The sequence below is a fragment of the Manduca sexta genome, chromosome 21 (genome assembly GCF_014839805.1).
Source record: "Manduca sexta isolate Smith_Timp_Sample1 chromosome 21, JHU_Msex_v1.0, whole genome shotgun sequence".
Lineage (NCBI taxonomy): Eukaryota > Metazoa > Arthropoda > Insecta > Lepidoptera > Sphingidae > Manduca > Manduca sexta.
The window spans coordinates 10852944-10880132 of record NC_051135.1 but is presented as its reverse complement, the minus strand read 5'-3'; the positions used below and the strand labels follow the sequence as shown (position 1 = coordinate 10880132).

At 34.5% G+C, this 27189-nt stretch overlaps 1 protein-coding gene across 1 annotated transcript in view; it reads right to left on the bottom strand.

The window, feature by feature from the left end:
* Nucleotides 1–22498, bottom strand: part of LOC115440133 (C3 and PZP-like alpha-2-macroglobulin domain-containing protein 8) — a 33723-nt gene extending 11225 nt beyond the window's left edge. Inside the window, exons 1-4 of the mRNA XM_037441035.1 lie at nt 21736–22498; nt 18688–18879; nt 10464–10692; nt 4374–4524 (exon numbers count right to left, since the gene is read on the bottom strand). Of these exons, the coding sequence (XP_037296932.1) occupies nt 4374–4524; nt 10464–10692; nt 18688–18879; nt 21736–21890 (727 nt within the window). The 5' untranslated portion in view covers nt 21891–22498. The remainder of the gene's footprint in view (nt 1–4373; nt 4525–10463; nt 10693–18687; nt 18880–21735) is intronic.
* Between the last annotated feature and the right edge of the window lie 4691 nt (nt 22499–27189).

The following is a 27189-nucleotide window of genomic DNA, read 5'->3' as shown; positions in this document are numbered from 1 at the left end:
ATACTAAGGTATCTGCTCGTCAAAACCAGTCGTATCCACAAACCTTCAATAACATCGAATTACGAAATTACATTGCAATATCGCCGATCCAAATCAATACCGACGACATAAAATTTACGCTGATGTCCCAGCCATAACAAATAGAGCCTCGAAGGATCCAAAAAATCCGAACTAATCCCACAATATCCATAAACTTTTTACGTTACGAATAAAACGTAATAGATTTTATAGGATCGACCTCTCGACACATAAATCTTTCTCATAATTTTGTGCTGACGTAAAATTATTTTATATCACGAGAGTACTATTCAAACCCGTTGAGCGCGCTGTTTTTATGTCCGTTCTTTATGATTATGACCGTGCGAGCTGTTGTACAAATGGGTAACTAGAAATATTTTATTGTAAGGAAATTAATGATGCAACAGCAATTAGTATCATTGTCACCTTTGAACGGAATGAATAAATCTAACATGGTGTAGTTCTATTGCATAGCTTCGATATATATCTAATTTACGAAGAATTTGCTTTTGCTTGTGGATTTGCACGCGTGAAGAGTTTTCACGCGTGCAAATCCACATATTAAACTTTTTGAGAGGTGCAATTTCGTCATTTATAAATTGTTGCTAAACTTTAACCGATTACGCAGCGCACAAAACGGGAAGACTCAAAAGGAATAATTTTTATTTTTTGCTACATTTTACATTAATTTTCAGCTCCTATTTGTCGGTGCGTAATGTTATATAGCCTATAGCCTTCATTGATAAATGCTATTCAACACAAAAATACTTTTTCATTTCGAACCAGTAGTCTCTGAGATTAACACCTTTAAATAAACAAACTCTTAAGCTTCATATATAAAATCAGATTGAGGTATAGATAAGATATTCCCATATAAAAGTGTTGAGTGGAATTATTGCATACAGATTATTAAATTACAGGATAACCATGAAGTTGAAAAGAAAGTACTTGTAAACCAACATCCTATATAGTCAAACAAGATCGATATCTATAAAACCACGACAGAGACATAAAAGGACACAAATAAAAGCCACAGACGTTTATTCTCATTTCATTTTACGCCATTCCATTCCCAAAATGCAATGCAAACCCCTGAAAACATATTACCAAAATTTGCTTAGATAGATATCTACACGGGATCAGTGTAATTTGCAGTTTCCCATATACACCACCGGCGGAATTGAGGTTTAATCTAAATGTTAATTGAGATTGCGATGAGGAATAGACCAGACAATGGGTGTGTTGTACTAATCACATCATTTGAATACGCCGCTTCCAGCGCACTGGTCAATTTATTTTATAAAATATACGGCTTTGTTTGCATAAAGTTTTTGAAACCTAAAACATCAGGTTTGTTTTTGTACAAAACGTAAAAAGGGGAATCTATTTGGCGTATACTCTTCATTGATATGAGTTTTTAAAATCTGATTTAGTTGTGAGGAATTGTCAAAATCAGACCTGAGTTGTGCAACCACTATTTGCATTTCTTCATCGAAGAAATGTAGACGAAAGAATCTTATAATGCATCTTCTTCTTCTTCTACTTTTATATTATGGCTGCATTTTTTTTATCGGTGATTTTGCCAATGTCGAGTAATAATAGCAGATAAAAAAGAGACTATAAAATCAGATCGCCATCTTCATATTTAGATTTAAGCATGATGCATCTATTTCGACGCTAATGTTTTCCATCAAACTCCATGACCTTACGATTTATACATATACCATTATTATCTAGAGACATCAATATATTAAATATCAGCAACCCAAATCAAATTCTATATAATTTATTTATCGTTAGATCAAACAAAATCTTCTACTTATTAAATGTAAATGGATACTCAAAATATTAATGTTACGGAAACAGAAAATTTCTCAGAAAAGGCTGAGTGAATCTGTGAAGATTGTTTACAGGGTAAACAAAACCAACGAGATGAAAATCTACGTAAACAGTGATACAAATGTTCTGTATAAATTTATGAAGGATCACGTAAAAGATTAAATAAATAAAGCTAAAGGGTACGTAGCTATAGACTTCGAGAAGGCTACAACAAATAAACACAGTTACGTATATAGCCCTGCCCTCGCAGTAACTTCTATATTTGTATATATTGTCTTTTGCACGAACACTACATAGTTTCCATAAAACAAATCATATACGAACGAATTCTTTTTGTTTAAACGTACACTGCACCTGATGGTGAGTGAAGTGGGATCCAATAGAATGTCGATTGACGAGATACTTTAACCCCTCGGCAGTCGACATAACTATGTTGGCCTGTTGCAACTAAATATACTTGGCTGATCCCGGAACACGACACCCTTACGTTGGCCACTATGGTGGGTTTAACACCTAGTGTACAGTGGCCGCTATGCCGGCGGATATAAAATATATCCTACCACCACAAAATTCCACAAACATTTGTTTTGCAGCGTGCGGTTTGTATGGCATTTCGTTTCAAAATTAGGCAATTTGCTATTGTACCACAGAAAATTTACTCATCAATCTTCATATCTTACTATATATGCTACTATATCATATAAATGCGTAAGTTTACGAAAAAGTTTGGATATTTGGATGTTTCTAAGAAGTAAACTCAGAAATAACAGATTTGGATTAAATTTGGCATAGGACCTTGTCCTGGATTAACTCACAGGCTATATATAGCACAGGCATATATACGCTAGGCTATATTTATCCCGGTATATAATATCTAAGGGATATTTATTTTTTTAATAGGCGCTGGCATCGTACATTTGTTTTAAAGACTTTTGGAATGCTTTTCACGCGGCTAGCAATACCTAGTATTTTATATAAAGTAGATTTTAATTCATAAATAATTTAGTACGTAGCTTGAGACCCTTTTAACCCTGTAGTAACGAAATAACTCTATCTTTGTCACCTGAACCATATCAGATTAAGGGAATATCTTCATAGCCATGAATAATGAATCGCCGACCCGGAGAGAGGTCCAAAGGCTCGAAACTTCAAAGAATATTTGGAATTAATTCTCGATTCTCAGTTTTTAAGTCGAAAACAACTCCCGGGATAATCTCACTTGTTAACGCCCGGAGTTTCGGTTGACTTTAATTTCACAATTATGTAAGATCAGAATTCGAGGTTAAGAATTCGGCTTGCCAACTTCATTAAAATATTTTGCCTCGACAGATTACTTAGATGGAGGATTCGAATAATTCCTAAAGACAGATTTCACTTGGTAGTAATTAAAATTTGTGGCAAATGACAAATGGAAATGATATTATTAATCGGAAGAAACAAACCCTCAATGTCACGAACATATATGAATGATGTCGCAGCACAAAATTCTAGATTTATTGCTTCAGATCAGATAGACAAGAACATATTTATTTTTAATGTATGTTTAACAATAGCAAAAGGAGAAATTTTACAGAAGGGAAGTCGACACAACATAGGTATAGGTACAATTCATAAATGTGGTCTGCAAATAGTTCTGATGATAATTGGAATTTACATAAAGTCTACATAACGGGAAGCCGACAGGAATCTGCTTATATGGACCCATCGTCACTTAAAGGCATTTATGTTACTTTAAACATTTGTCTTTCAATATTTTATTAACTACTTGACCCAACAGACGTTGCCCTGTCTCTCTGACCCTGTCTTAACTATGAATATTGATTTCGAATTGGTATAATTATTAAAAAAAAAAACATATTATTCAAAAACATAGTGTTTATCATTGTAATGATTTATGATGCAAGCTTTTTCTGAGCATTTTATCAAGCTCAAAAAGCGGCGATAGCCTAGTTGGGTGTGGAACGGACTGCCAAGACGAATGTCCGCAGGTTCAGATCCCAAGGGCACACACATCTGACTTTTCTAAAATCATGTGTGTATTCTTTGTGAATTTATCGTTCGCTTTAATGGTGAAGGAAAATATCGTGAGGAAACCTGCACATCTGAGAAGTTCTCTATGGGAATTTCGAAGGTGTGTGAACTCTACCAATCCGCACTAGGCCAGCGTGGTAGACTAAGGCCTAATCCCTCTCAGTAGTAGAGGAGGCCCGTGCTCAGCAGTGGGCAAGTATATAATACAGGGCTGATATTATTATTATCAAGCTCTGATAGTTATGTCAAACAAATGAGTTATGTAAAATGAATCTCTTAAGATTTCTTTAATTTCTTCTTAAATTTTATAATGTTTCGCTCTACTTCCTTAATGTTTTCTTTCATAAGAACCTTCTTCTGATAATAATTAATACAACAAAGAAAGAATTAGCAAAATTGTTCCATCCGTTGACGCGTGATGCGATGACCAAGGGAAATAGAGATCCACTTTTATATATAGAGATAAAGTGATCTTTAAAGCATACCAGTGATATTTTTCCTTCCAGGAGTATTGACTGCTACTCTCACAACCAGCTGCGTTCCACCTCTAGGTCCGAGTCTTAATCGTTCTGTTACATACAGCGCTCCGGTGCTTGCGAATGCCGCTCCAGCACTAAGTGCTAGAAGGGCAGTTACCTGCATAAAAGACAAAGATGGTAAAAATCAAAAGAAAGTAACAGTTTTGATGTTGCTTTTGGTAGTTGTGTACGGCCATAAATCCAAAACTTTTAACTTTTCCTCAAAGCTGGAAGACGTGGACGAATGACATTCTTAGTATGTGTACCCATTAGGTATATATTTTTGGAGGTAGGATAACATTTACAAAAAAAAAAAATATGATAACATCATCATCGTTTTTCATTAACAAAAATCCAAAGTTCAGTTTTCTCATTCGATGTCAGTAACATAAAATTTTCCTTAATATTTTCTGCAAACCATGTTGGTTCCATAATATAATGCGAATAAGTCATAATAATTAGTTACAAGTGTTGTCGTAATGGAATTTTGTCAGGTGCCACCCCGGGGATCCGGGCTGGGGACACAAAGTCAATAGAGGGCACGCTTTATTAATAGGGTGACAATGGTTTTGAGTTTACGAGGGATTCGAAAATGTGATGTTTATGAAACATGGAACATCTTCATTATTGATTCTTTTATATAGCGGATCGAGAGAGGTTTCCATTTTATAGTATTATTAAAATTTAATAATATTCTTGGTATAATGACAATTTCAAAGTAACAGTTTTGATGTTGCTTTTGGTAGTTGTGTACAGCCATAAATCCAAAACCTTCAAATAATGAAATTTATTAATGTAATAATACATCTTTGCGTAGGCCGATTTTTTTCAGCGGTTTTTGCGTCATCTTTTCGGGTTTAGGCGTGTATTTCTAAGCACAACTTATCCAGATAAAGTCTAGACTATGGACGTTATCGAAGCAAATTACTATTCAATAAATTCCACAATAACGAAATATAATACAATTAAAATCAATCTCAAATCGTGTGGCCACACTAGTTCTCTTGAGGCTATTGGTAATGTTGATTCGGCAGATATTTGGTCCAATAGGGCCCGTCTCAGGGGCAAGCGCTCAATTATCCCGAACAGACCTTGGCCCAGGAGCCACGTGAAAGGTGTCTGTTGTGTTCACCCTCGATATTTCAATTTAGATAAAAGCCTTACCCCATCTTCTTCATTGATGTCTCATAATAATGTTTTTTGAAGCTACAAGGAGTGAAGGGCAATATTTTATCTTGATATATTGTATGTGAAATTCTAAAGGAGTTTAGTAAGATGATTAAAGTTTGGCGCTGTTTTTGCTTCGGCATCAGATCATCTGATAATTGATTGTAAAACGGATTGCCGCGTGTCATCATTATAGTGCATTTTATTTAATAGTTTATTATATGAGACTTAATTCTCATAATGTCCAGTGATTGAATTTGCTACAACGCTTTTCAAATCTGGACAAAATGCTAGCTCGCACTGCTAAACTGATATAGGCAATCTGACATTTACGCACATACTAACACATGGGAACGACCAACTATTTAATCATTAACATATTTATGTACAACGTTACAGAATTTAAAGCATTTTAAAAAAAGAATTATGTAATCTGTGCATAGCAAGGAACCATGTAACATAAAACGGCCCTTTACATACGCATTTCCCTTAATAATAAACGTTCTAGAACCATCCGTCACGGTCCAATGCTTTCCATACGTCGCTAAGTTTTCCAAATGATTAAATAAACTCGCAAATATATTCTAGGGTAATCAAACCATAAAAAGCATCGCGCACTCAATAAAACCCCACTCAGAATCTACGAACTCGCGATGCGAGCACGTGTGTTCACTATTTGTTTGCGATCGACGCCGCTCATCGAATCCCGATTAAGGATTCCCGGGATGATTCCGGGATCCCGGGCGCGAATCCCGGCAAATGGGGCGATTAGGCAATCTATCCCAGTTTGAGCGTTTCAAACTCGTATCAGTGAGCGGTGGTTGCACGTCAACGCGTTTCGCGCGACACATTGCCGTTACGTTCGACGAGCGATTCGGAATTTATGTGGCAATTTTATACGGGTTAGTGGAAATTTGATGTCGAATAAAGATCGAAAAGTACTGCTTCCTCTGTCTACGACTGTTTCAAATTTATTGTACGCGCTGTATGTCAGATATATAGATGAAATATATAAAAGAGTTCGTTACAGTTCCTTTGTGTTTTAATGTCAAATTTATACACATCGCCTATTTTTTACTAAATAGCTTTGTTAGTATTTGAATTGAAATAATAATAATAATAATATCAGCCCTGTATTATATACTTGCCCACTGCTGAGCATGGGCCTCCTCTACTTCTGAGAGGGATTAGGCCTCAGTCCACCACGCTGGCCTAGTGCGGATTGGTAGACTTCACACACCTTTGAAATTCCTATAGAGAACTTCTCAGATGTGCAGGTTTCCTCACGATGTTTTCCTTCACCGTTAAAGCAAACGATAAATTCACAAAGAATACACACATGATTTTAGAAGTCAGAGGTGTGTGCCCTTGGGTTTTGAACCTGCCGACATTCGTCTTGGCAGTCCGTTCCACACCCAACTAGGTTATCGCCGCTTGATTTGAAATGCTAACAAAAATAGACCCGGCATGTCCTTAGATTGAAATACTAACATCAATCAGTCTGGTATGGCCTAAATATAGATAGCTTTATACAACAATAAAGTCTGACAAAAGTAAATGTTCGTCATCCGTGCATTTCGTACCCATATGTATTAAAATTGAATTAATTCAGAAGCCAGCCACTCTGAAAGGTGGATGTAAAGCTTACCTGGCTGTACAACTCATTCCAAAATTAATTTTCATATTTCCACTACACACAAAGTAAACAGATATTTATCTCGGTTGCGTATTACATTTTAATTTGTTTACAAATTTTGCTACATTTTGATGCTTCGGCAATTATGCGTATAAATAAATCGACGGCTGAAAGGCTAATTGACTTAAGCGAATTTTTTTCACGACACAAGTTTCCTACATATTTAAAATCAGCACTTTTTGCTATGTTGATGTCGATAAGACCTAATAAAAGTCGTTGGATGCGGGCCGCTTCCAATAGATCGATTTGGAAATCATTGGGGAAGCCCATGTTCAGCAGTAGACATCCTGTGGCTGATGATGATGATATATGAATAGTCATAGCCTATAGTAATGATCATAATCATATGTGTCGTAAATGTTATATTGCACTTTAAATTGAAATATATATATGTTAAAATAAGACGATAACAGCGATGTTGAAGGTATTTCTACTTAATACCAGCCCGAAGTCATGAATTTGTGCCCGCTATGGCGTTATACTCGCCCTCCTATCTTACCATGGGACGGTACACAGGCGAAAATTGGATGCCATGGTTGCACCTCTGCCTACCTGAGGATAAAAGCGATATGTGTGTAAAGATGCGACTACTGCTACGTATTATTTTGTGTTATCCGAACAAGATAAAAACATAACCCACACATAAACCAGACGAATTAATTTAAGAACAAAATCAAACAGATAACCAAAATATTTGTTAAAGGTTGGATCCTAAACAAATATGCATGTTTGTGATGGTATTGGAAAGAGGATTCAGGTTTCAGATACCGGAGGTCATGTTTGTCGACTATGTGTCAATAATTACACGGAGGGTAGAGGAAAAAGTGTGTTCTGGGCGCGGTCAATTTTCACATGTTTACCTTAGCGACAATCTTGGTTTAGGAAACGTGTAATGGATTTATACCTCCTATGAGTTACTGATAGTATATACAGGGTCATTTTGACATTGCGTTCCTAAATAAAACCACATACTCGTCTTCACCTTTGCTGACATTGTACCAAAAATTATTCAAATTTTAGTTTTCAGATTTTTTTATCATTTTGTAGTTTAATGCGAATATAGCGTGTCCGTGGGTGTATTTCTGATTGAAAGAATGATCTTGCCACTGCGACGAATTCACTTAGAGTAGTAGTAGTGGCTTTAGGGCGCGTAAAATTAAAAATACTTTTTGTTAATATTTATTCGTTCGAAACATACACTTTTTATTTTATACCTATGGCTCAAGAAATTTATTGTAAAGTGTTATTGCCAAGTAGATAAGTATGTGGTTTCATTTAGTAACGGGATGACAAAATGACCATGTATATTTCTAATGAAAGGATCTATTTAATCATACTGCAGCTTCTTTTTGCATGTAACCAGTAAAAATATACGCAAAAAAAATTACAAAGTAAACCTCAAAAAAAATGAAGACGTCTCCCTAGGTTAGGCGACTCTTCTGCCAGCTACTAGTTTGACCTATCTTACTGGCCTTTATGCTTGAATATAACCCTTAAGTATAATCTGTTTACTTCAAACCAGGCTTAGAACGGACAAAAATACCCGGGTGTTAATATTCTCGCAATAAAATAAGGTCATGTTAGGTAACTTATATAATATATTTGTGACAAGACTCGATCACTGAATACTGTCCTTAAATAGGTCGCTTGACTAACCTCACATTCTATAATACAATTTAATTTAAAATCTGATTTCAATATTAATGGAGTTCAATTTACCTTTGCTTGTTTTGAGATTTACTTACAATAGCTGTATCAGAATAACTTTATTTACGTTACATGATAAGCGAAGAAATAAAAAAAAATGTATTTGTATAGATTTATAAATACAGATACCTAATAATTGGCAAACCTAATGGAAATAAAATCCATAATATTGAATACACGTTCAAAGTTATCTTTTCTTGAACAATAGCAAAAACAAGAAGCGAGTTGGTCCTATTCTAGGAATCAATTAAACAGTTTTAAGTTACTTCAAATGGAAGAAATAATATTTCTCCTAAGAAACCTCTGGTAGAGATTCGATGAATACTTACTACACGATAAAAGAAGGCAGTATATAAATGCTGTTGTATTTAAATATCAATTACAATAAATCTATAATAAATATATACACATTTTTAATGATATACCTGTATCTTATTTAGTAAATTTATTTTTACGGAGTTTCGTAATACGTAGTAAATTCCTTAATTGTAACTTCTCTAAATGAAAACACCATAATGATTGTGAACTGACTAATAAGGTTTTATGTATAATCAGCCGCAAAAGAAGCTGAACAGACTCGTAATTTCTAGTCGTTTTTAAGCTTTCATCTCCTTAGCAACAATCGTTTTTTCTTCACTAAAAAAAACTTGAAAGGATTTACTTTATTTTAGATAAAGAAAAAATAATATTTTAGAAGTTAACGCGTAGAAGGGCCTAAAATTAAATATTACACTACACAAGTAACTACTGGAAAATAAATCAAAACTTTAAAACATCTACCTTCTGCTCAAACATATCTCAAATTTTGGATAACCCGAACAATATGTCAGTAGATTAGTCCGCAGTTCCATGTGATTCCGCCTGGCTGCACATTTACGATCCATTTGTCCCCCAACAAATGATAGGCTCGGCATATTTCATTCGGAGACGTATTTCTAAATCAACAATAAGTTTAACCGAGCATGGATATGCTTTATGAATAATGTGAAATGAGAATGGTGGATTCAGTCCTTTTCTATTTTTATTGTGACAAAGGAATATTAAACGTGTAGGTCTGTAATAGAGAAGTAATTCAGTAAAAGTTCGTCAATGAAAGGAATTTTATTCTTACTAAATATTGATTTATACAGACAACAAAATTATAAGAGTAGCGTTAATTCTGGGACTAAAAAGCTAGCGAAATACATCATTTTCTAATATAATTACTAATTTTAAATAGGAATGAAATTTATATTCATGTGATCCTGTAATGATTTCTACGACGAATTTTTTATTCCTATAATGTACACTTTATAATAGAATATTACGAGGCTACTTATTAATTAATGTTTATTTGTGTGGATATGGCTCGCTCTCTATTACATAATGTGATGGAACACACTTAGCGAAAAGTGGGTGCCCTGTCTGTACATCTGCATACCCCTTCGGGGATAAATGCATGATGTGTGTGTGGGTGTGTGTGTATTTAATAAGAAAAAATTACTCACATCCATGCAATTATTGATGTTGTTTGTAATCTTGACATCGACTTCCACTGTCTCCCCGACTTTCAAAGCAGGAGGCAGAGAAAAGTCTAGCTGGATTGGCCTGAAGACGTTAATCGTCCGAGGTGCTGAAAATCGGAGACCACGATTCGAAAGAGACAGCGCCCAGAGAGACCAGCGGCCGGCTTCAGATGGTGCTGAGATCGTCACGCCGTCAGTAGACAGTTGGTTTCTGGGGAGAGAATGTGCTTTCAGTGCTAAAGATATCTACAGTATAAAAAATCTTTTCATAAATATCATTCATCAAATATATAAGGTCAATCAGATGAACAGTATGCTCGTTTATGCCCTATATCATAATATATATAAAGCCTCGGTTGATAGTTTTTATGCCCAGTATCAGAGCAGAGCCTGGAGTTGTGTTTAGTGAATGACAATCGAGTGGCCCTCTATTATATCGAACTTAACATAGCTGGCGAAATGTGGATGTTATCCATCTGCTCACCCCTGTAAACGGAAAAAGGCGTGATGCTATGTATATACGTAGGAATACGAAAAGGTCAGGAACGCATATAATTGTAAAGTTTTTTGTTTTGAATAATAAAAGCAATCATACTATTATAAAAGTTGATAAACTTCTCATACCTTACATATACACAGAAATTTATAGAATTAAAAAAAATACATCACCACAAGAGAAACGTAATATTTAGTACCCAGCAAGGGATATTGAGATAAATAACCATAGTATCAAAATTGGTTTAGACACGCAAATTATTGTAATAGATATCAGATCTGTATGATATAATATTACATAACCTGAAGACTGTAGCCTTCAAAACCAGAGGTGTTTTCCTATGATGGCATCAAACCTTCAACTTTCGTCTTAACAAACTGTTCAACTAAACTCTTAGCTATAGCTATTGATGATCCGTGAGTAAGTATCATGAGTAAGCAATTTCCTTAATCGATAGTATAGCATGTTTATTCAAAAGATCTTGTAAAAGTTATTGAATATAGAGGCTTGTTTATTCATAACGGCTATAACATCATTAATCAACATTTTTACTCAAAGTTCTTATGCATTAAGATCAGAAAGAAACCATTTTGATAGGTTCGCTAAAGAATAATCTTATAGAATATTCGAGAAGAAATATAGACGAATATTCATTTACTAGTATCGTACACCCCTAATCATCTGTTAGTGCTGAACTTAAAACAGTTGTTTGTAAATTAACCAGACGTATTAGCTTAACAGCTCATTGAACTGCAATTGTGTTCTCGCTTTGGGAATACCCATATAGCTACGTCTATATGCACTTGTGTTGCATGTTTCAAACCTTTCATAGATCTTATTTAGATTTAAGTTTAGTTGCATATAAGAAAATTGCTAAAATTTATACAGGAAACATTAAAATAATAAGTATTTAATTATAAACATCAATGAGAATCCAAATTTCGCAAGGATTTCGGTATTTGAAAAAACTTAAAATAAACAATAGTAATTCTTGACATCATTACTAATAATGTTTTTTTAAAATTTTATTTCCATATTTCCATTGCTTTGATTTTGAACTTGAGAAAAGCCTTCAAAACTAGATGGCTGCAGTTCAAATATGAGTTTTAATATGATCTGTAATAATGTTAAGATTATTATCGTGCCCTATACGTACGTAAATGATATAACCTACTTTTTGAATGCATGCCAAGATTAATCTAGGACCGAATCTGTACCTACTGAGGCTGTACTCGCTCACATTTGAAATTAGTATTGTAGTATTAGCTATTGTAAGGCGCTACGTGCTCGGGCTGATACGATTTATGGAACACAACTAGCAATGGATACTAATCGTGGATTATAGTTCATGTAACAGGTATGAAGTTGGAAATAGATCATATATAGTGTTATATCTTAGTATATTTTGTTAAGGTTTAAAGGCGGTTTTAGTTCGTCTACGGTGGCAAGTATGTCTTTTTTTTTACTTTGAATGACGAGACTAGCTTGCCGTTCGGCTGATGGTAAGCGAAACGACCGCCCATAAACAATAAAAACACCATCCAACACCTTTAATTACAAAGTATTGTTTGGTATTCCACTGCGCTCGCCATCCTGAGACGTGAGATGTAAATCTTATTATGTCCAGTAGTTACACTAACTACAATGTGCTTCAAACCGAAACATAACAGTAACTACACACTGCTGCTTGGCGGCAGAAATAGTCATTGCGGTAGCACCACCAGTAAGGTTTTTTACAATTACGGGCGATCTAATTGAAGTACAGCTTCCAAAGGTAAGTAAGGTAAATAGATTTTTCGGCGCTTATATACGGCTATCAAAGCTATCCTACGACTAGATTAGATTACGTGTAGACGGAATATGGCCCCCTGACCTTAATAACATTATTCTACAGCCAAACTCATTGCTGAAAGCAGAAAACCTTTTACTAAAATATAAATGAACATCAATAAAACAGAGCGTAATGAGCATATTAATTCCGAAAATATAAATCGAATTCATACAATGGCTTCGAGTAATAAACTGGTAATTTCAGATACACTAGGAAGCATCAGTAACTGGAAACTGTTTGAATAATTATTCAGTGTCATGCATCAGCGATGATACTGGTACAACGCGAGAGCTTTTCAATTTAGTTACATTGAATTTATTACACGCTGTTACAACAGTCCATACACAGGCTGCGTTAATTAAACTGCATAATGGAATGATCGTATCGGAAAACAATATTACCGAACTAATTCGATGTCAAAAACACAATGGTGTACTGCTGTTGGTCGCGTAACATGTTTGAAATAGTATCGATTTTTTTGGAATGATATCGATTTAAAGCTGGTATGGTAGAAATCGACAACGGAGATTCGTAAATACGATTATTAATGATCAAGAACATAGATAGTTTGGCTCTTTAGTAATCAATGGATGAAATATATTCAGGTAGAATCGATTCGTTACCGAAATTTCAATTCGAAACAGTGCCTCTAAATCGAAACGATTTTGATGTTGGATGCTTATCTCCCGGGATTCAAAGTTAATTTGGAAGCAAATGTTATTTTCTGCCTAATCGAATGTTTGATTGAAATTTATCGAATTGTACGTGAATCCTAATGGCACGTGACATAAAATCTAGGACCTATTTTAACATTTGTAATGGAATATGTCTGAGCTCGGGATATTTTACGGTTTCTTTTAAAGATTTCGTAGGACATTGCAATAGTGAAACGTGAAACCATGGATTCTTTTCTCACCTTTGTCTATAACGAACATCGAAATGGACTTTGATGACGGCAGCGTACTGATGTCCTGGGTTCGAATCCCGAGTCGGGCAAAATGACATTTGGTCTTTTTTGTTCAGTATCAGCCTGGAGTATAAAATTTGTACTAGATATGGCGACAGGCTTGTCCCTTATCACATCATGAGACGGAACACACTTGGCGAAAAGTGAGTGCCCTAATTGCGCCTCTGCATACCTCTTCGGGAATAAATGCGTGATGATGTGTTTGAGTGTGTGAATTGAACTTTCGTTCCCGAATTTGGTTTCAAATCAATACTTTGAGGAGCAGATAGTCATATTTTGTTGTTTAACATACATAATTGGCAGCCTTTCGCTTCATAGACTACTTCCCAGCTTTATATACATACTGTTTGTGAATTTAATCACATAACTCCAAAGGATTTTGATCTCGTAACGCCATCCCTATTTATTCAAACCACAATTTCGTATATTAAACGAAATGAATTACTTTATATCCGTGTGACCTACTTACCGTATTTACATCTCAACAAAAACGTTTAATGGAAACGAATCCGGGGCTTTGCTCAAATTATTTCGCGCTCAAACCAAATCGAATTACTTTAAAAGGAAAACCCTGAAGTCGCCCCTTGTGACGGGCGTTAAGTTTCTTTTGAAATTTTTGTAAATTTTTAACGTTACAGTTCTTAGGTTGTATGTTAAGAACGGTAGTTGACGAATATTCTTTTTAACCGACTTCAAAAAAAAAGGAGGAGGTTATCAATTTCGACGTGATTTTTTTTTTTTTTTTGTATGTTTGTTACCTCAGAACTCGCTCATTTATGAACCGATTTGGAAAATTCTTTTTTTATTCGAAAGAATTTCTCTCCAGATTGGTCCCATAAAATTTTTTTCAAGATCGCTTTGGTAGTTTTTTTAATATTAAAAAAACTAGAATAATTATGTCGTCCAAGAAAACGAAATCGCGAATTTAGCTTTCCTGTGTCGTATTTAGTTATGTTTTTGCATTGAGTTTGGTTGACTGTACTACTCACATACTTATACATATAGCATAACATCTTTTCCCGAGTCAGGGGTAGGCAGAGGCGTAACATTTCATCGCGATAGTCGTACTGTGTGTGAAACATATCAGTTGTGTTTTTGGGTTGGGTTATTTATCAGATATAGCTTTAGGTCTATTTTTATAATAATAATAATAATAAAGCTTTATTTAATTCCATACAACATACAATAAATTCTGATTATTAAGCAGAATAAATAACATTAATTTTTGATTTTTGCATTGATGATAAAATTATAATATTAACTAATTTTCATTTTATTATTTTGTCGCGAAATGTATGGACCCCCCTTGGGTAAAAGCCTCCTCCAAGGACTTCCATCGTTCTTTGTGTCTAGCCAATGAAATCCAGTTTTCTCCTGCTACCTTTACCAGTTCGTCTGTCCATCTAGCACATGGGCGACCTGTCTTTTTACAGCCTCGAGGTCCCAGCCGTTTCACCACTCTGATGGTCCACCTATCATCGTCATATCGGGCTACGTGCCCTGCCCATCTCCATTTCATTTGTAGTCAAAAACTTAAGGCGTCAATTCGTTGGGTTTTTTTTTGCGATTTTTATTAGTGTGGCGTAATTTGTTCTCTGATGAGAACTGCTTTACAAACTAGTAGTTAATATTGACGGAATCTAAATAATGTATAACGTTTTAAATGCTCAAATAAATTATTTCATTTATCGGCTAATGAACAGTAAGAATACGTTTCAAATATACCTTTAAATCACCAACTATGTGGCACTAAACTACGATCTAACTGCATTCGATGTCCAAAGAACATAATTATACATATCGCTTAGTGACAGAAAAAGTCAAACCACTTTAAGAAATACGGCATAATTTTGTAAAATAAATAGTGACAGAAATAGACAAATCAGTACACTACCCAGGCGGCCTACTACCGTGGCGCAAATTTATAAAAAAGTGATCAAATTAGTTTTAAAATATTAATGTCACAATTGTTTCCTTCAGGCCGTTTGTCATACTGTCAAACCTGAGTTATCACCATCGCCCCGTATTATGATGGATTTGACAATACGTTAGCCGCTTTAATATTCGACGGATGATGCTTCAATATTGTGACGGTTTTACGAATAATAGATTGCGTGGAGTGTGCTGACGTCTAAATGAAATCTGGGAAGGAATTTGAAAAATGTCAATAAAATAAATCTACACAAGGAAACTCAAAACTAGTATCTAGATTGGAACTTTTTAATTCATACTATACATTCAGTCTGACCATGACCAAGTGCTGATGATGTTCATTGACGTATATTATATAGACACAAAAGTTCATATAAACTATTTGTCCAAAATCTGAACTAAAGTGGCAACCAAAACGTCACTGTTATAATTTATTTATTCACTTGTACAAAAAATAATTTTACTTATTTCACTAATATTTTTTTTTCACATCCAAGCTTGCACTTAGACTAGCGTTTTTATATTATAAGCGCCACTCCGTACACAGCCGCATCAAATCAAAGCATCAATATTGATACTAAAATCAGTTTGAATGGATAACAGTTCAATTCTGTTGAACACAGTGAATGTCCGGAACGCCAAATCTAGTACGCAGTACAAATATATCGATGATGATGTTAAATGATCTCTACTCCCCATAAACACGCACAATTCTGAAAGAATCTGGTGCTCGTAAAGGACAGAAATAAGAATTTGGATGGGCATTATTTTCGTCTTATTGCCACATTATCGCCTCCGAAATCTCACTCGTCATACGAAACGTAATAGCGACGTGTCACTGACGCAGGGACGGCGCCATGGCCCAAGGTTGAATTGAAATTCATAGTATACCTTAATTATAGACTGACATGACAACAGAATGGATTTACGTAAATAAAAATAGAAAGCAATACTAATCAGAACAACGATACTCATTGCAAAATCGATTTAGAATAATATTTGTAACAAATAGAGACAACCCTAGAATTCACCGCAAAAGCAAACTAAATGCGCTAGATAAAGAGCAAAATGCACTAGGGTTGCCACTTTAGTGTGTGTCGGCGGCGTATCGTTAACCAAACGTAGTGGAGTGATACGTAGAATGGCAGCTTTGAATAACAGTGTAATTGACAATACGCAGGTTTGCTTTGTGAATGAACACGCGTCGGGTGTGGCGCAAAATGGCAATTGAATTTAGAATGGTGCAATTTAACTAGAATAAAATTCCATGTTCTGTTCTATTTGAAAGTGAATTTGTTTAGTTTGTAAATGCAGAGTGCTGGACCGGAATTCCTTTGTTGCTCTCATTTAATTAAGAATTCGTAACGACAAAAAATTAATATAACCTTAATTCTTTAAATGATAGTTGAACAAATTCAAAACTTTGAATCAAATGAAATATATATCAACCACAGCACAAAACCGTAAACCAGATCATACTTATCTGCCCCAGTTTAACTTCTAAACTTCGGTATCCGTAGACCAGGGACTGTTTGTCATTCAGCACAGCATCCATAACTTACGGCACGGGACAGATGAATCAGCGGCACTAGGATTTATGCGAGTTTATTTTCTCACTGTATTTATTACGAATTCTAAACGCAGCTCAGTTGAACTCCACGCGAAATTCTATGGGAATTCTTGGCTGTTTCGTTGTGCCAAATTCTATAGGAATTGTTTGTTGCTGTAGGCTTGTGCGTTGTTTAACGCAATTAATTGTTTTACCGGCTATGCGTAGATTCCTACTTAGTTATGTTAATTTAGTGTTAATTTGGACTATTAATTTATCGAACTGTATGTATCCTGAGCTAAGATGAAACTACTACTACCAAAGATGCAAGCCGAGCCTGAAAAAGTTAGTTAATGATAACTAGCATTTAAAACCAAAACAATATCGCAATAACATTATATATAAATCTATCTCTGTTATAATGGTTCTATCTCCTTCTATAACATAAAAAAAATGAGATGAATTAAATTTTATACACTCGAAAGAGCTGAACGTTGCTGATTCGATTTTCAAAAAATGAATTTTCGTCTAAACGGATTACAGATCAGTCTAGACTGATTTGCAAGTCGATTTGAACCAGTCACGAGGTTAATTTATTTGCTAAATTTATTTCAAGTTATATTGGAATTTCGTCACCGTCGCTTCATAAATTAAGTGTTTCAAGTTCAAAAGTGCTCTGAGCTATTCATTTTGTTAATGAATTTTCATTAGTGATAAACTTTCATTAATTTGGGAATTTTATAAGTGGTTGTAAGGTATTTGGTTGTTTGATATTAAGGACGATATTGGATTAAGAAATTTTAATTTAAAGATGAAATAAAATTGGAGATCAAAGGCAAACTATAGACTTTGATGAATTGTAAAAACTGTTTATATTGTAACTTGAACTAGCACTTAGTTACTGTGTACTCGGCAGTAATACTCAACGTCTGCTAATATGTGATTTCATTTTTTTTATATCTAAAGTATTACCACAATACTAGAGTACGTGACTTCATAGATTCTATACTTTGCCGCTTCGTTTTATCAGTAATTGCAACTGTGTCGGCGTACGTGATGCAAATTGCTTGAGTTAGCAATAAGCTAGTATTTAAGGTGTAACATTAGGTTAAGGGCTTATCGTTATACTTAACATATGAAGAAATATTTATATATTTCTTCATATGTTAAGTATAACGATAAGCCCTTAACAATTTGTGATCTGTGTTTGAATACAATTTAACTCTTTTATTATGGCGCCTGCCTTGACACTACAATACGACCAAAAGTCGACCATTTGCTCTTTAACCCTATACCAAGTTTTGAAATTCTTTAATAGATATTTATATAACGTTATTATTTCAAAAGTAATTTCGAAAAAAACTATTTTGTACAAAAACATTCCTTATAGGTATGATATTAAAGCTATATAGTCCGGCATTAGATACTTACGTGTAATTAAAGCACTTCCACATCCAAAGACGGTCGTGCGAGGCGGGAGGGACGAGGTGCGCGGGCGCACGGGGGGCGGGAGCGGTTCTCTGACGGTACAGCACTCCTCCACCACAAGCGCCACCACCAACGAACAAAGACACTCCAGCTGACACGAACTCCGGGCCTGGCTGCTCTTCGTGCTCTGGGGTTCTGGGGAGAAAGAATCTGGTCAACAAAGTAGCGATAAATAACTTGAAAGTATTAAAATTAAACTATTTTACCGCGGTTTTAATATTTTAGTTTTATCCCTACGTTTCAATGACTTTGCAGCCTTTGTGGTCACGGGGGACTGAGGTTGTTCATCCGCAAAGTCAAAGTTACAATACATAGGTAGATATTAAGACAAATATACAATTTTTAAAATTTTTGCTTTTGGTGGTCCGATCTACGCAGAATGAGCTCACAGTATTTTAAACGGCTTGACCGGCTGACAGATTTGGAGAAGTACATTCGCAAGGATATTCGTTATTACATTATCAAGGTCCTCCGTCCTTTGATTTAAAAGAATCTCAACAGTATTAATAAAAGAACCTATCAAATAGACTAATACTCCGCAATCTGAATTTACACAGAAGACATTTCAATGAAACGGAAACTGCTCATTCTCGCACTACGTAGACACTACAAATATTTCCACTGAATTTCCTACGACAAACTGATGGATGAATCCGGTGATAATGCGTATATGACAAACCTATAATGCAATGCAACGAGTATAATATTAATTGTATGTTTACAAAATCTATGAATAATTTGCTCTTTTGAAGGCTTCTTTGATAAGCGACAATCTTTTTGAATATTTTAAATTTTTTATCAGTTTATTAAATTCGTATTAGACATTATAAACTTTAAAATGATTGAAAGTTCGCTTTTTCTTAAACTGATAATTGTGCATGTTACGCCAACGCATGTTCCAAAAATCACTATCTGAATGTTTACAACCAAAATGTATGATGATAAATGATCGCTTTTGCTTAGTATTGTCAAACGTTTGAATGACGTTTTCAGAACTCCGATCCTAAGGAAATTAATAGCGTCAACGTGAAATATGTGTTGGGATTGCACCTTTACGTTAAATTGATTAAAAATAACGAGGGGTCCATGACTTGTCGATTTCTTTTTTTGAGTTAACAAAGACGTTGTTATTCTCAGGGTTAATATTTGTGAAACATCGAATTATTGACAGTAGCTTTTTTGACTTCATAATTTTTGGAACAACTGTATTTGATTTAGGATTTGGTTATCAAAGATATATATCAATTTACTAAAATTAATCATTGTAATCACCACCCACGATTGCTTTGTATTAAGATTTTAGAAATAACGAGATGAGATTGAAGGTAAGTGTAGCGCAAACAAATGATTTGGAACCTAGATAAAATAGTATTTGCAAGAAAGTAAACCTAGGAAAATATTAAAAAGCATTCAAGAAAGCTTTAGAAATGTTCCAATCAACGAGCAGTAAAGCGGCAAAAAGAATTCATTGTCATTCTTCCGGTTCCAATGTTTCCGCTTAACGACAGACGTAGTCGAAATTATAAGCGATAGCGATAAATTGGTCGCGTTTTTCCTGTGTTTCTTACCTTGGGATTCTACGAGAAATATTTAATTTTATTTCTTAAAATTGATTTTTGTGACTTATATTTTCAGACATATACAATATACGTATATTAATATAACATTACAATAGTCGTTAGGCTCGTATACACCGACAGAGCTACCGGTAGCATTTTTAACATGGTTAATCACCTTTGCGATACGCATGTATAGCGAGGGAAGAATGTAGTCATAGCATAGATAAAGAGCGGTTTTTGCAACTATAGAGCGAAAAAAAAAATTAAGTCTTATTTTATATGTAAAATTATTATAATATTTAAGGTTATATTTCATTTTGTTATCTATATTCCTTGTGATTACATTCATAGTATTCGTACTATGATGTTAAGATGCCATAATTTTTAAATTTTAGAGCCGCTAATATACTTTCTCAACGATTTTAAAATACTTAAAATTGGGTTACATACAAATATACAGCAGTTATTTAATTTTATTACATTTCCTTTACTTTCATCAATTATATTCATACGGCCCTTTGTATTAATCATAAAATCACTGAAACCCAGACCCAAATGACTTGAAAACAAACAGCCTTTCAAATTCTACAAGACATGTACTAAGGAACTGAACGCTTGACTTGCAATTCCCATCTAAAACCGCCCCGAGCGCTGTCGGCTTACCAGCAATTATGTATTGTGTACTCTCGGTATATTATTTAGACCTCAACGTTTCTACAATCGGTTACATAACTTCTGTTAAATTGTAGATCTTTAGTAGAACGATGGTTATCATAAAATGATGGTAGGTCTTTCGTATGATAAGATCAGTCTGGGTAAGCATGACTGTGGATGCCACCAAGCGACAGAATGTTCTTTCTTCTATGCGAGCATGGCAACATGATCCCATGATGGTAAGTGGAGGGGGGTCCAATAGAATATCGGCTATCGAGAGATGATTACTCCTCGACAGTTGACATAATTATGCCGGCCTGATGGTTTTGGATATACACAGGCTAATCCCGGAACGCGATACACTTACGTGGGCTACTATAGCGGGTTTTAACATCTTGAGTACGGTGGTCGCTATCGGGAGTGGATATAAAATATATCCTACCACCAGCATAATGTTGGCTTCCGGCTTGAAGAACATCTGTAGAAGGATATTATAGCCGGCGTAATTCTTGAGCATTGTGATTCTGAAAATCTTATGTCTCAGAATGACGAGCGCAGTGCAACGTGTTCATTTTTGTGGTTTATGCTACACTTCGTATTGATGTAATTCTATCTTAAAATAATCGTGTTATTTATAAATTATGCCACTGACAGCTGAACAGAATTGAAATATTAATTTCAAACTATCGAAAATGATCTCTATTCTAACGTAACACAAATATTTATTTAACAAGTTTGTGTGTTGGAACATTTCTGTAACCCAATTGTAATTACTTACGTCTGATGGGAATCGAATCGAGCATCCGGCGGTGCGCGTGCTCCGATCAAGCACATGGTAGAATCTGGTGGAGCGAGGACCCTGAGCTGAAGAGCTGCTCGTGGATACCACCATCGCCTTTCTTCTACTGCCACTACCACCTGGACAACATTCATCAAGGTTAGCCACTGGATAGTCCATTGATCATCATCAGCTCTCACCTCTTAAGAGGACTTAAGATTTCGACCAGTTGAAAGTGGCATCCATATAATACTTCTTATGACCTTTACCATTGTAACATCATAATACAAAGTTTATATTTGTATAAATAAATTGTAAAAAAAAAACACTTCACCTTGAAATTTTATTACAACCAATCTTGAGGGAACTGGCTCCCATCCCAAAAAATGTATTGCTCCCTAGGGACCACCAGGTAAAACCCAAAATAACGAGTAGTATGAAATTATAACACGATATATTTATGTAATAAACAAAGGTTTCTTTGTTCCTGATAGCATTATATAATAGGCTATGATAATAACCTTTGGACTGACAAGATATATAGGATTATTTTGATATTACGTTATTTACTGAAACAACGTTATGTTCTTAAAAGTAACAATATAGTAAGTTATTCGAACCTTAAAAAATATAAAAGTAAGTTTCGAACAAAATAAATATCAATATATATTTTTTTTCATTTTAAACGTTTTCTTAGTACTATTAAAGAATTCGTCGCAAGAAAACATTACATTTTCAGTTAGAGATACACTATATTTGCACTAAACCATAAAATTAAAAAAAAAAACAAAAAAGAATACCAGGATTTTTTATGAAAATATTCGTGTATGATTTTTAGCACATTGTTAAGTAAAGACGGGTTGATGATTTCATTTATTAATGCAACGTCAAATTGACCCTTTATACGTCAATTATAATCGATATCACTAGACATTTCAATATATTACGTATTTATAATAGCCACTTATTCCAAATTAATTATAAAAATATTCAATATTTATTTTACACTTTCACCAATACGCTAAATCTTTATTATGTTTAATATTCTTCTGAAACAACCACTATAACCTCCAATTAGAGCTACCATACGATTAGTTATTGACATATGTCGATCAGTGTTGGCGGGTAATATCGACCTGTTCCGGCACGTGTTTGGACGTGCCACACCGACCGCAATTTGTTTAGCCCTTATTGACGTCGGGAGAACAATGTCATTCTTAATTAAAGTACCGAATACATGAGAAAATGGTTTAAAATACTACTATTATTTCGTTGGATGATCAAGCATTCCAAAATTGACGTTTTGGAATTGATTCTCTTGTAGTCATAGATTTTGGAATAGTACTTTTGGCCGCGGCTTCGCGTCCGTGTTTGTTTTTCTGGAATAAAAGTCCAGCTGTAGTAGCTTTCGTTTCCAGGGTTTCAAACTATCTCCATACCAAATTTCAACGAAAGCCGTTTGATAATCATTGAATTTATCGCTACGACACATACAGACACGTGCGGGGGACTTTTTAATAATATGTAAAAATAGTGTACCAGGATAAATAAAGGAGGAAACATGAATTATTATCTTATAATATTTTACAACACAAAAAATTCTATTCTCTTTTTGCATAATAAATAAGTTAACATAGCACCTTGTAATAGTAAGCCAGCGATATTATAATATTATCTACAAACAGTCACACTCAACACAAATGATTTACAAATGGAAGATAATTTTATATGGTAGCGAAACTTTAGAACGCTAAAACCATTAAAACAACACAATGGGTCATCAAGCGCTTTTAGCATTAACTAGGAACAATAGGTTTTGCTTTGTATTAACATTTTATATGTAGGCTTAAACTCGGTCTTTGACTGCATACGAAGCAATTAGAGCAACTAATTCAGGGTAATTGTTTTTGAAATATGGCATTTTAAATCTATTGAACTAAGTATTAGGGGATATTTTTAGTTGTTGGCGATGGTTTTACAATTGAAAAATGTGTTAAGCAATAAGTATATTATAGAAGCATTTTTAATGTGATAAGAACACGTTGCGTAAAGCTAAGGTCAATAAAATGGCTGCGGTCAAACTGAATGATAGGTTCAGTGCACAAAAGTCTAAGTTAAATATGAATCGAATTATTGAGACATTGTTAATAGTAACCCTATTATCCGAGTTAGGAGTGACTGGGTCAGTAGCTCGCTAACAAAATACATAATTCTTCGTTAAATGAAGTCAGTAAGTATTTCTTTTGTGATTGTATGCAGCGTTTCATCATTACGACTTAGGATATTAAAAATAAAGAAGCATTATAAAATTTAAAGTATTTGGTCTAATTTCTTTACTAAAACTCAGGAAAAAAGCCGTCTGAAAAATATCTCAAAACAACCCCCAACAATGCTTATTAAGTCACCTACAATTGATGTAACAGACCAAAGATTGATTGATAGATGTTAGCTAGACAAAAGTCTGTGCATATTTTCTATATTATTGGTGCACATACCACACGTAACTAACAAAGCCTACATAACCGTCGACAACATAAATTATTATGTTCCAGCATCCCATCTTCGGTATGTCGCTTCCAAGATCAAATTTGTATCATGTCCGACAGCCGTCGGCTGCCAACCGATTTCGAATACAATCTACTGAATTACAACGTCCTTAATTGCAGCCTTTAACCGGCAACGAATTGCCTTTAATTAGTGCGTACGTTGATTAAATGTTATTGCCTGAGATTATGTCGCGAATAGTCCAACATTTGCGAATGAAAAATTTTACGAGCTCACGTTTAAAACGATTCATTGCTTTTGTGGTTATGTCTACGTAATGCTATTGGACTGTTCGGATTTATTATTGTATAATAATTTATTAAATTGCAAATGCATTGATTAAATTACTTAATATCTTATGGTTTTTAAATGTTCACTCCCAAAGTTTTAAAGACTTTGCAACCTTCATGATTATGCGGCGGACTGAGTCGTCAGGAGTGAAAGTTAAACAAATAGCCCATTAAGTAGTTTTATTTAAATATACTACTGCTATTTGAAAATAAAAAATGGGTAGGTAATTATTTTTTTTTTGTAAATAAATCAAAATCACCTAATGATATAATAAATTTAATTAAAAGGAAATAGTTTTGTTGTATCTATTGTTAATCACTATTTTATTTCAAACCCAAAATTTTTCTATCTTGCCTCAAAAATATCACAAACTTTGCAATAATTTATTCATCTTCTTATCTTACAGAAACTTCCTATGAGGTCATTACTTTAAATATGATGAATAAATTCACCAAAAAGAAATCTTACTCGATCATAAATCTACTTAAAAAAACCTTTGAAAGGAAGTTAAAAGCTTTATATTTATAAGGTCACATCATATTGATTTGAGATGCTATTTGACATCAATATCTGAAGAACCATTACACATAAAAATGCTATCTCATGAAACTTCGCGATGTTTTCTTTGCTGATCAACCTTTCCTGTCAACGTACTAATTCTGTCTAATTGGAGGGTACCGTTATAAAAGTCATTGCTAAATGTCCAATAAGCTGAAAGCCAGGGCTGTTACGTCTAATTAAAATTAAGGTAGCTATTAATTTTCTTTTCCACGGCGATTTATTAATATTTTCTTTGAAGAGCGCGACGTCTCCTTGGTGAGATTTTAGTGGCCTCTATTTCAAAGAGTCTTTTATGAAACGCTAAGAGCTATGGCGAAATTGGTGATTATTACTTTGGTTAAAAGGTTTCTTGCTAAATTGGCTACATGGCGATTTCGTTTTATTTTAAATGGGAAGAAGCTGAGTGGATTTTTTATGAGCAGGTATTTGGTTTTAAAATATTTATTAATTTTAATGGTAGATATTTTCGCCGAGATTTTTTTGTGATGTTATTTATCGACTTATGGTGGAAGTGAGAGTGTACTTGGGTTGTGTACTGAGTTTCTAGGTTCCATTCCCAAATAAAGCAATTAAAATTTATGTGATTATTACGATAAATAATATAATTTTACGAGGATTGGAATTTAGGTCCGATAAGATAACATCTATCACGTTATAGAATATTTATGTTCGGCAAAATGTAGGTGCACTAATAGCGTTTTTATCTAACTCTTTTGTAAGTACCTATATAGGTATTGAAAGGAAACTAGAACTCGGATTATATCGCGATTCTTTGTAAAATTAAGGTATGTTATATTATTATATTATTGTAAAATGTAGGTAGATATTGTAACTTTACGGACGTATAACACCTCAGTCCGCCCCCCGTGACCATGAAAACTGCAGTCTTCCAAACGTCGGGAAAAATTAAAATATAAAAAACCGTTTTAAAAACCGAAAAATTGTTTCATTTTAAAGTCAATTTTCGCATCAACAAAAGAAATCATTAGTATATAAATTATAAACAAAAACTCTTGTAGGTATTCAACATTTTATTCATATATCAAACAATTTCAAAGCTATATTCAATATTCTTTATAAGCCACTCAGAAAATAATTTTAAGCAGACTCGACTAAACGTTTATCGCACATAAATTATTCTAGCTGAAATAAATTCGCAAAACTTTTCATTTGATGTGTTGCCAAAAGATAATGTAACAAAGCAAGCGGTTGAATTTATTATTTTAGATATTTTTTGTCATTTCCTTGCATTAAATTTATCTTGGAGAATGGCAACGATAGCAAGATAGTGAATAGCAGAAAACTTAAAGCATGCAATTTTGCGAAATTAAATATATAAATGATCATAGTAATTCTCTTATAATTGTATGCACTTTATCGTACAGTATAAATAATACATATATATTTAAATTTGAAATGTCGAAATAGGCAAAAAAAGACAGCAATACGTTTACGATTGCTAAAGCTAAAGGTGCGTTCGCTCGTCTCCGTCCAGTATGGCAGTCAAATCACCTCTCCCGTAGAGTGAAACTAAGACTATTTAACACCAATGTGAAAAGCGTGCTGCTGTATGGATGTGAGACGTGGAAAGTCACCAAAGCGATCACACAACAACTCCAAGTCATTATAAACAGATGCTTGCGACAAATCCTGAAGATCTTCTGGCCGGACACTATCGCCAATATAGACCTGTGGAGGGAGTGCCACGAAGATCCTGTCGATTTGCAGATCCGACGTCGCAAATGGAGCTGGATCGGTCATACCTTGCGTAGGGATTCGGATCACATACCAAGGCAAGCCTTGGATTGGAATCCCCAAGGCCGCCGAAAGCGTGGCCGGCCTAAGCAAACCTGGCGGCGCTCGATTGCGGCAGAAGCCAAGAGCATCGGTTTCACCTGGAGTGAAGTTAAGCGGAAGGCGCAAGACAGACAGGAATGGCGTAACTTTGTGTCTACCCTCTGCCCCGCCGTGGGGACTTAGGACCAGAATAAAAAAATACGTTTACAAAAATTATCACTTTGTAGAAAGAGACAACTAGATTATGCGGCCAATACCTAT